Here is an 11,945-nt window from a genome sequence, read left to right on the forward strand (position 1 = left end):
CGTGGTGCTCCACGTTATCATGTAAAAACCTCCGATACCACTGAAACGTTACCAATCTAAAATAATAAGATAACAATCATTCCTCTTATATACAATTGCTATTATCGCACCTTACAACCTTAACGTAGGTTATTTATTAAACTGTTTGGTGAGTGGTGAGATTAAGTTACTACGCAGATCACATTTTACAGTCAACCTTTGGAAGATTGAGACTAGTATTAATTTAAGCTCAAACCACTGCATTTATTATATGTCTTCCACAATGTAAACACACAAAAAGAAAATAAATAGTTATATACAATTTCAACACCATGAGGAAAGCATCCACTAAGAAAGGTTTTTTGGAAATTGCCTTCACGAAAGTAGATAAGAAATTTTTCGAGGGTGAAGTAGCTTGACTTCCGCTTAGATAGTGCCTTAGTATATAGAGATTACTGCAATAATTTGTTAGTGGATTACTTACGTGAAAAGTAGTTTATTCTCAAGCTACAATTGTTACGGAATAGGCAGAGATTAGCAAGTATTATTAAGACCACTCTATCAAGAGTGTACGATTTAAGAAGAAGGAGAGGAAATATCAAATGATTCTAGTTTTTACACATATTTTCGTTCATTTATATCATTAAATTTTTTAATTACTGCATGTAAACAAATTTTGCGGACTGAATATGTATTTCAAAATAAGGCCATTCTATTTTATACTATACGATTTATTTTAGCATCTAAACATAAAGCATATACAATTACAATGAAATTAACACACAAATTTATTATTCATTACGTTGTTAAAATTATTTCATTTGATTCATTACAGCAAACGCTTTGTATGTCCAGTTCATGACCTGAAAATAAAGTGGGTATAAAAATCCTTTGTATTTGTAAATAACATTTATATTCAATCATAATATAGACTTGTTTTACAAAATTACTGTTTACGATTATTTCATTTCTATCTAGAATTTGTAAAGGGAATTACTGAGAAAATAATATATATACCTACTCCTATACAGATTTAGAAGTGAAACACGTGTAATCTTTCACTCGATTAATTTGGATATAAGTAATAATTTTGTAACTTGCCGGGTTTCTTAAACAACGTGTAACAGTATTAACAGAATTGCTTATAAACTTAAGTTTGTAAATTTATCTTTATTATGTAATCTAAATCTTTTGTATTTATACAATATCTATAAAATATTTAATTATATTGGGTGAGAAAGGGATTGTTAGTAACGGGGTTTACCATTACCTTACCATTACTAGTAATGTATCATGTAAAGTTGACTTTTACGTGGTCCTGTGGTCGGGAAATTATCGTGTTGAATTACTTGTCACTTGCTCATCTTATTATCAGCCATTGATGCCCCGACAGTGGTGCATGTGAGTGCACCATTACATTATCGTCCATTACAATTAATGTTATTACATTCATTTTAGAAGTTCGTACAAGATTTCGAATATTTACTAATATAATATGCGAATCCTTACTGAATCTGATTACTATTTCAGAGAAAAGAGTCGTGATTATTGCAATCTTTTAGCCTCTATGAATTTCAGATAAAGGTACTTATATTGCTTACAAATATCAAGTTCATTGAAGTTACGAATACTTAGCAGAGATTAAACTGTTGGTACAAAGGGTTAAATCGGGCCAGTTGCCGAATCAAGTTTACCTTAGGTCAAAGAGGGCACACCTGTTCCCAAGAGGTATGAAGCTTGAATAATTTATTAATGATATGCGTCTACAGACACTAAACAAGTATGTAATATAAAAATTGAGAATACTAAGATATATAATCTGTTTTACAATTTACTACTGTATACAAGTATATTTGTTACATATCAATAGCAAAGATCTCTGTAGGTATTTTACGTAGATAGACTTTGAATAATTGCCTCTGTTTCATCTGTTTAAGCCAAACACATCACTGTAGAATGATAAATAAGATATGTTTCGATAGAAAAGTCAATAAAACAGTGAAATTATGGTGTACTTAATGATAGCAATGTACCAGTTGAGTTTCTTACCAAATCTTCTCAACTGAAGTATCTAGCCGAATAGTGATAAAAAATAGTGCAAAAGAGTATAAATAATTTTGAGTCTGAGTTTAATAGTATTTAAGTAATTTATCTTTGATATTATTAAATTTAAATTTTCTTGTTCTATTTTGTTAAGATTTTTTTGTCATCAAAACGGGTTTAAAATTGATTTGGAGAGCTTCTCTCTTGTTACTATGGGTAAATACCGCGTACTCTAAACCAGCTAAATATTTCATATATACCAAACTTCATGACGGTTACTTTAGTCGCTGAGGCATCAAAATGTAACGAATAAACAAACTTAATTTCACATGTAAAATACCTACTATTTAGCTTTTACCTTGGTTTAACCTTTGCGAATTAGAACAAAATGTTTTCAGTTAATATAGTATATAATATAATGTATATATGTAATCATGTACATTCATTCATTCTGACTCGGTCTTTGGTATTGCTTATGTCAAACCTAACCCAGTCAGATTTAAATCAATTAGTAATTTTAATTTGTTTGAAGATAGACTGTATCACGAGCACGAACATAGGCTATCCTTTGTTTTAAAGATATGCGATAACACAAAAAGCCGCAGGTAACAGTTAGTGTTGTAAAGGTCGCAGAGTATATATAGCGTGAAAGAAAGTAGTTGTTTCACGCTATGCACTCCTTAGGTAGTTAGAATATATATTTACCATAATATTTAGAGATACTGTTTATTCTACATAACAAATGTAGGTAAGATATAGTATTCCCAGGCAAGATACAAAATTCTTCTAGTTTTATTTACAAGTAGGGAATAGGTACATAAATAACAGTAAATAATAGATTCTCACCGTGGTGAAAGTTGCTACTGAAACTGGTGCGAGATTCGCCGCCCTTAATGTGACAGGCTGCTGTGCAATAAATATAAATATCGCTATGTTTTTCTTTACACCCTTTGATAGCTTCAACCAAGGACTATTATATATCGCCGTTGATAAGTAGGAACTCTGAAATATTGTGTGATAATCCAGACAATACACTATTCATCGCAATATTAGAGAATGTATGTTTGATTCTTTATCGAATCGAAACGACTTTTATGAAATTTAATATAATACGTCACGAGGGCGGTACTCGTATCATGAAATAATCTATAAGAAGTGATATAATTGATTATTGTTTGTTTTGGTGACATTGCGGTTCCAAACCATTATACTATATCCAAAATAATATTATAAATTTGAAAGTGAGTATGGTTTTGTATTTGTTATCTTTTCTCGACTGCATATCTAAACTAATCTTAATAAAAATACGTGAAGGTAAATTGTATCATGAGGAGGATACATACTATCTTTTACCTCAACAAATAAAATACGTCTCTGTTTATAGCTTTTCGCTAATAAAACGAATTAATCTACATTGAGATTAAAGTGAAGTCATTTTATAGCGACACGTAAATATATGTACTAAAATTTTATAGTAATTAATCATAGTTGCCATTTATATTCATAATTGGTTAAACATATACATAAAGGATATATAATACGTACGATAAGGTTTTTTTCAGTTAATCTATTTAGAAACTAACTACGATTAGTGGCTCAAATTTGTATTTTATTTTTGTAACACAAACTTGAAGCCCATGATCATATATTCGACGAAATAATGGATAGAATAGACATAAGTAATGGACAGAAAAGAAAAAACATGATAATACCTTTACAGTAATTTCGTTCCCGAAATAACAGTCTAAAAAGAGATTTAAGACAAAAATAAATAGGTAAGTTAAGACCCAAAATACTTCGGTAATATTTTTGTGTGGGGATTCAATCTGAAAACAATATTTAGGAGTTAAATAATACATTATGTCTAAAAATATATAACTTAATTTTATTTACTTCTAGATTAGAGGTTATAAAATTATAGGATTTGGATCTTAATGTCAATAATGGCAGGCCACAAAAGGTATCAAGGGCGTCATATATTAAACTGATGTTCGTAGTGCTGTTTATGTATGAAGGCGACGGTTACCACTTACGGATTGTTATCATTGCTATCATGTAGGCAATCAGCTTGTTTACCATTATAGTTAGAAAAAAATAGGAATAGCTATCAAATTGTTAATACATCTTAATGCTACTCACTGAAAATATCTGAACAGCTGTATTACAAAGAATGATTACGCTTATGAATAATGTAGACGATAATTGTCCCCCGAGTGCCTTCTGCAATATTTTTATGTTCCTGAAACATAATTTAAATTATTGATTTTTTAACCTATTTATTAATATTCTTCGTTACACTTTGAAATAGGGTAACAAAAATTAATATTTACATAATTAGATTAGATTAGGATTTTCTATTAATTATGTAAAATTAGATTAGATTTTACATAATTAATAGAAAACCCTAGATTCTGCATTTACATACGTACATTTTTACCTGTACAAACAGTTTTGGTTATTCAAGTCTATAGATAAATGAATTATAGTATAAACATAAATTACTATTTATTACTAATTCACGTGGCCATAGCTTCAATATATAACTACAATATAATATTAGATGTAATATTATGTTATCTGTGATATTAGTAAGGATATGATAACATCATATTCATTGCAAAACATGTTATTCTCACGAGTTTTAATCTTCTTCTGTATAGATACCATTTATTATATGTGCGTGGTTGTATATGGGACTTATATTATTATTAATATTTCTAAGTAGGATTTCAACGTAAAATTAAATTAAATTTCCTTTCTATAATGGCCCATGATTTGTTTATCGACTTAGACTAATTACCAAAACGATATATAACACAAAATAATCTAATGATTTATAACAAATTACGTTGTATCATGTAAAAGGTTTTCCTCTCCAAAACGGCTTTACCAAAATTCACATTTGATATTTCTGTCGCATAATATTTCAGTTCGCAGAAATCACTTAACATAATTAATGCACGGTTATGGATTCGAGTAATTTATTGTAAATGTATTGGAGGGAATTGCAGTTTTAAGATTATTAATATATGAAGAAGAACATGCCACTTTAATTAAAGTTTGCATGTACGTGCATGTTGAAATATGGAAACAATAAGAAAATAGAAGAGTTCAGTAAGCAGATTTAGACTGATTTGACTATTCTATACTTTCAATATATCATGTAGTAGCTAATCAAATTGTTAATATATAGTGCAGCGAAGTATAGTGAATTAAGTAAGAGTTACACGTATATTGTAATAATATGCTACCACCTACTATATATGTATAAAAAAGTATAAAAACTGTACCTCAAAATGGCGAAGTAATGGAGTATACAATCTTTGAATACACTTTTGAAAGCCTCTTCATCATTCAAGCCTGTTAATTGTTTTGTCTCTTTAACAAGATCTTCAATATTTTGTAATTTTTTAATTAAAATATCCAACTGATTGACTGAAACAAACGAATAGCGCTAACCTATCTTTGCTATAAATTAATTATAATTTATAGCAAAGATAGGTAATAATAGTCAAGGTAAGAAATTTTGAAACAGTTTCATCATCCTTCGGGATTACTCGGTATAATTTCAATATCATAAAAGACGCATTAGCTTTTAATCTAAGTATTAATGCGTCATATAAGAATAATGTGTTTTAGTGGACACGTATACAAATATTTCATTGATTTTTTATTATTTAAGTAAATTATATATATGTATATATATACCTTGGATGTTTCCATTAGCATACCTACATTACAATTAGATATGTGAAATAAATGTATTTTTTTTGGATGTTAATAAAAATTCTCTAATCTAAATTCTGTAAAATTAACTCACTCGCAAATATCATGAACGCCCACGGCAGAGCCTGGAGGCTCATGTAAGTGCTCACCATCATTGGTTTGTACAAGATCTAAAAAATATAGTTATTATTAAATTTGTGTTTCTGTCAAGAAAAATAATAATATTTAAAAATTTATTTATCACAAAAATATACAAGGTTAGATAAATTTTTATTTACGTTAAAGGCATACGCACACAAGACACAGTAATATTAGCAACAAAAATAAGAAAGTAGATACACAATTACATTGGTCAGTTATCAAACTTATTTTAATGAGAATGCACAAAGACGTAAAATACTAATTGACAAAATATAAAATAATCACTAAGTACATAATATATTAAATATGTCGAAATATTAATACGTCGAACCAAGGTTGTCGTTTGATGATTATAGTAGAAACACTAATTATAGAGGAAATAATACATTGATATGATCTTTACTACCCTTACTTTTATATTTATATAGTCTTTAGTACTTCTACATAATCTATGAAGTCGTTTTAACTTAAAATACATCACCTTGTACTCAATAAGTTTTAAAATGTCCATAATGTTCAGATTATAACTACATTTTTTCCCATCCACTGTTTGCCTCTGATTAGATCCCCCTACTGATCTCCATTAATGATAAGAGTAATCTTATTGTTCGGACAAAGAAAGTTTCACTATCCATCTCTAAGACAACTTGCCTTATTTTATGGTATCCCAACACGATCCCTTTGGAGGCAAACTTTTTTCCCGACGGAGAAGAAACTTTATAATATTCTGGTAGCTACTTTCTCAGTGCTCTTTACTTAAATCTGCCCACTTTATTAAAATCAGATAATATTGATGTTGCTTGTTAATTAAGGATAAAGCTGTTCATTGTTATCTCTTTGACTTATTTTTAGCAATGTATAGATATAGATATTTTCATATTTATAACTACGTTATTCTACTTTTATACTACATTTTCGATCGATTTCAGTCGCATTGTTGATATACCTATATTTATCATATTATTTTATTTAATATAATGAAATACCACAAACCATATACATTAAATACTATTTTATATAAAGTCAGCATTATGCCTAATTATAACTTTTATTAATAAATAAATTATGTACCTGATAAGCACAAATATAATTAAAATATTTACTATCTGTGATATCAAAAAAAACAAGGTCCATTTTCAACGGTAGATATTTAAATCCTTTTAATCCTGGCACCACTATAACGTGAACTGAAATAAAAAAACGCATTTCATTGTTTAAAGATAATTCTATTAAAAAGTTCAATGAGGGAAGTCCTTTGCAATATATCGCATAGAAGCCAAAGTCAATTATGAAACTGAAATTAAATTATTAATCATTTATTGAAATAGTTTACGGAGTCATGATCAGTGAATACCACCGGTAGTAGTCAGGAGGAGTTTGTTTGTGGCTCCAGCAAATCACTACTCCCTCAATCGCCGTTTTAATAAGAATTATATATATTGTCAAAAATTTTATTATATGTTACTTAATATTATATACACTAATGAAACTATTTCTCAAAACAAGCCGTTTTTCCATCTATCAAGCATATCAAATGCAATAAAGTTATTAAGTTGTTTTTAAACCCAGTATTAATTTATTTCATTATATATTAACAATATTAAATTTCAATTCATATATGTAGTAAATTATTACTTTCTCTCTCTCTCTTTCTTTTATTTACTTTAATTTGGAATTTTATTTCATTTACAAATAAATTTAAATAACAATAACAATCCATTTTAATTTATAGTTCTACTTTTTAAACAAGCTACTAAAACAAAACAAATAGTTTAGTTAAATATTTGAAACGTTTGTTAAATATTTCCTGGATTAATATAATATTCAATTCCAGAAGCACTATCGCATATAAAGTGTCTCAATGATAAATTAAATTATAATATGTTAGTTATGTTATCCATATATATGATAATGTAGCAAGATACGATATAAAAGCAGCATACAATTAATTGAGCTTTAAATAATTACAAATAATAAATACCTTTAACCGTAATCTAAGATTATATACTAAGAAATAGGTTTAAAAACAGGCTCTAGTAGATATAGAAGAAAACATAAAGAGATATAAAGTTACGTACCAAAAACATCACAGGCAGCGCTAATCATAAACGCAGTAAACAATCTCCTTGAGAATTTTATACCTTTATCTATAATCTTTTTATGGCTTCCATCGAAACAGTGGAACTCATTATTATTGAGCTCATTTAACAACTGCCTGACTGCATTCCGATGGAAGTGAAAATGGATAAGTTTATATGTCGCCAGCATTTCTGTTGAAACTAGGTTTACTCTGAAACGTAGATAGCAAGTGCTTACTGCTTTTTGCCAGTCATAAAATATATAATATATATATATGTAACAGTACTATAGACTTTGGTTATTGTTTGAACAATCTAACCGATATCATCAAGTTTACTTTGTATGTGACATTGTAATCATCAGTAATGTTAATATATCAGTCCTTAAATATAGGTGTGTAATTGTATATTTTTATCCATACCGCTACTCTACATGAATATGTATTGCTGTTTTAAGATATTTCTAAATATTTGGACAGTTTGTATAGAAATTTCGTAATACTATATATGTAGGTATACCAGTCTAGATGTATCTGTGTAGTTCCAGTTTCTTATTTTCACATTTCGTACATATTTGCACATAAATATACGTCTTCCCATTATCCCTTTATTCGCATTTATTTTATGATTATAATTAAAAAGAGAATTAATACCATTTGCATGCATTACATTTATTAAATTGCGGTTGTTAAATATGTATTGAACTTGGCTTATACCTACTTATTCAGTGAAATAATCTTATATTTTGCACGTACTTGTACGAGTAAAAATACTTTGTACAAGTATTGATATCGAATATAATATTGATTCTAATTGAGTTTGGTTCAATGAAATATTAGAATTACAGTTATTGATTTGTAATCATCTAACTAATTACATTGCTCTATTTGCACGTGTCTCAGTATCGGGGTTGTCAATTAATAATCATGATTCGTGTTAATATTGAATTGATTGAGCCCAATCAGTCCAATCTTATTAAACGTGTCTAATAAGTGAGTTCGCTATTATGAACTGTGTTACATTAATGTAATATCTATTGATAAGCACGTAAGTTTTAAATTAAGTTGTGTTCAGATTTGTTATATAAAACTGCTTTAGATTAGATTTCTTAGAATAAAAGTAAACCATGTAAAACACATAAATTTTATGCATGCATGTAACATATGTACATTTTTAAATAAATTTTGTAATATATGAGTAGTTAAAAACTGTATAATTTTATTAAATGGGTAATTATTACATCACAAAAAGGATAAGTACTCAAAAACTTTCTTAATACTCTGTAAAGAATTTATGGCATTTAACCGGATCTTACAGAAAATTAAAGTCTATTAAACAGATCTATATGTAAGATCATATTCAATTATAATTAAAATATAAGAAGATATACAATTAATTTTAACGGATTAAATTGAGTTATTCACACATAAATAAGAAAGTTGTATAATTAATTATTATTTTCATAGACTTATAATCGACCAAAACGCAAAATGGTGCTTTTTTTCGTTTTAATGGGAATTATGTGAATATCAATAAGTTTCTTTTATCATCAATATCATTATACCTTGTCCAGTATTTAACACTTATTTACTGAATAACCAAATACCGAATTGCCTTTACCAATATAAGGTCTTAGAACTCATCACATACTATTGAAGAAGGTTAATTTTAATTTGTAATCTTTGAAAGTAGTATCCTGTACATTACAAAACAACATCTCTTCATCACATTTCGGTTAATAAGAAATGTTGGACCCAACAAGAAGCCGAGGTTAAAAATGTATTGAATGAAAGTATTCTAATTAAAATTTTGTAATTAAAATATGTTGGACGCAATAAAAATGGAGAGTGGAAAGAATTTCTAGTAGATAAAAATAATACAATACCTAAAAATCCACAGGATAGATAAAAATAAAAAGTAGTTTTGAAGGTACTTCCAAGAACAGGAAAATCTGCTAGCTTAATAAGAATACCGGAGTGATTCCATAAAAATCAACCTGAATCTATCTCGGTTTCTGTCGACGGTACTTCTCCTCTTTTTTATCGCTTGTCTGCACTTTTTCACGTTTGCATTTAATTTATAAAAAGTGAGCGTTTAGCAGGTCTTATAGCGCTACAGTTTAACTTCACGTAAAAGAAAATTATAACTGTTGTGTGTAATTTAATTGAGGAAGTCTCTCAGGACTTATTTTTTGTTTTAAATGGTCTTTAATTTTAATTTGTGTTGATTTCTGCAGACTTATCCCTACATATTTGGAATATATTTTTGTAAAACACTTTTAATGTACTTTATTTGTTCTTTGTGTGCGGCTCAGCTGAGTATGTCTAAGTCATTACAGTACTATAAGATATTGCTGTGCACATAGCGATAAGTAGATCGAAGGTTCGATTACTTTTTTAAATAAATTACGATACTATTTATAAGTCATAATATATTAATTTCCTTATTTTTATAACAACAATTGTAAAACCCGCCGTCAATCAGATGGAAAATGATAACAACGCGGACATCTGAAAATATACGTCGTGTGCGATAATTAAAATAAAGTGTTGTATTTGAATCTTACACCTTATAATTGTATCATTCTTGAACACAGCCAAGCTTATTGGCGGAAATATAGTGAGACAGGCATACTAACACAGACAGCTTTTTAATAGAATTCTCTAGTGTTATATACATATGCAGAATAAAAGAAATTTTATTATAGATATGTAGTTTTAAACCGTTTTTGAATGTTGGTCACTATATATAGTGTCCATGTGAAATCTGTTATTGAAATATTTCAAAGGGGAATCAGGATATTGGGTCACGTCAGTAGAAATGGTATATTATTTACAATATTTTATTGAATGTATATTTCTAAAAATTGGGAAAATACCGACCGCATTTCCTAGTTAAACGAGTTACAATCGGATAGGAATCATATTTTATCCCTATATTCAAGTAAATAATTCCATATATTGATTTTGTTAGATTATCCTTTAGTGTTTCATAATATTTTTATAGTTATGGTTAGAATACTTTTCCTAGAATATACATACGTATATGCATCATAATAAAAGTAACACAGCAATAAAAATTCCTTGAGAACTGAAGATTGTTCAAAGTGAATTGTCATTTCTGCCACAAACAAATGATATTAGATATTTCCTAGATGTACATATACATATGTATAAATATATATAGTCCTAATAACAATCAAACACAATGGAACACTACCTACGAAATCGCTTGAAGGTGACGATCTTTGGGCGGGCGTTACATCAACTGAACGCACAACGCCAACAATAGAACAAATACTTACATTGCAGCTATATCTTGAATGCCAGCATTTCCAGACACGCAAATTTCTATCAAATATATAATTTGTCCGGTTGTAGGTATTATGTAGATAAGTATACCAACAATAACCTGCTTAAACCAATAAAACCAAAACTTGAAAGATAAAATCGACTTTGGCTTATAAAGCCAAATGTCAAAGAACTTTAGCGTACCAACATGAAGAGAGATATATTGGTATAGATAAACCGCCGCAGTTGATTTCATTTTGAGGCAACTGGAACAATTGAAGACTTTACGATTTCAGACTATATTTAAATGGTGTTTCAACGAAAACGAAGTAGACCGCAAATTAAATTATTCATGCGAATAATTAAGAAAGAAATTAAGCTTAATCTAGTATAGTAAATTACACTTTTCATAGGAACTAAGGGATTCTGTACATTAATTTTACATTTGTATGATTTTTTTATACTCTTTAGATATCATCAGTATATCTATTATAATCTTATAAACCCAAATAAACTCTACAGTCCATGTCAAGTATTTGTGTATATACATATTTATAATGTTTTTAGTACAATAAGTACATTATAATATGATACAACTTTATACGATAACCTCATCTTATTTATCTAAGTAAAGCTGATATTACATTTACCGAGCTAGAATATAACCGACCTAGAATGTAAAAAGTCG

At 28.3% G+C, this 11,945-nt stretch overlaps 1 protein-coding gene across 1 annotated transcript; it reads right to left on the reverse strand.

Annotated features, from left to right (window-relative positions):
• Nucleotides 1-791: 791 nt before the first annotated feature.
• Nucleotides 792-11,513, reverse strand: LOC131854425 (odorant receptor 46a-like). The gene is made up of 9 exons (XM_059205542.1): nucleotides 11,272-11,513; nucleotides 7,968-8,179; nucleotides 6,961-7,076; nucleotides 5,843-5,918; nucleotides 5,313-5,457; nucleotides 4,162-4,261; nucleotides 3,735-3,848; nucleotides 2,869-3,024; nucleotides 792-842 (listed from the first exon to the last, which is right to left on the reverse strand). The coding sequence occupies exons 1-9, from the start codon at nucleotides 11,511-11,513 to the stop codon at nucleotides 792-794; spliced, it is 1,212 nt and encodes a 403-aa protein (XP_059061525.1).
• Nucleotides 11,514-11,945: the final 432 nt, after the last annotated feature.

Source organism: Achroia grisella, unplaced genomic scaffold (assembly GCF_030625045.1).
Source record: "Achroia grisella isolate CSIRO2021 unplaced genomic scaffold, CSIRO_AGI_Agris_v1 utg1186, whole genome shotgun sequence".
NCBI classification, from domain to species: Eukaryota; Metazoa; Arthropoda; class Insecta; order Lepidoptera; family Pyralidae; genus Achroia; species Achroia grisella.

Coding starts and splice junctions, on each gene's coding strand:
- LOC131854425 (XM_059205542.1), bottom strand. CDS start 11,513: ATGAAATCAACTGCGGCGGTTTATCTATACCAATATATCTCTCTTCAT. Junction 8,180..11,271: donor ATTCAAGATATAGCTGCAAT/GTAAGTATTTGT, acceptor TCTACGTTTCAG/AGTAAACCTAGTTTCAACAG. Junction 5,458..5,842: donor GGCGTTCATGATATTTGCGA/GTGAGTTAATTT, acceptor CGTTTGTTTCAG/TCAATCAGTTGGATATTTTA.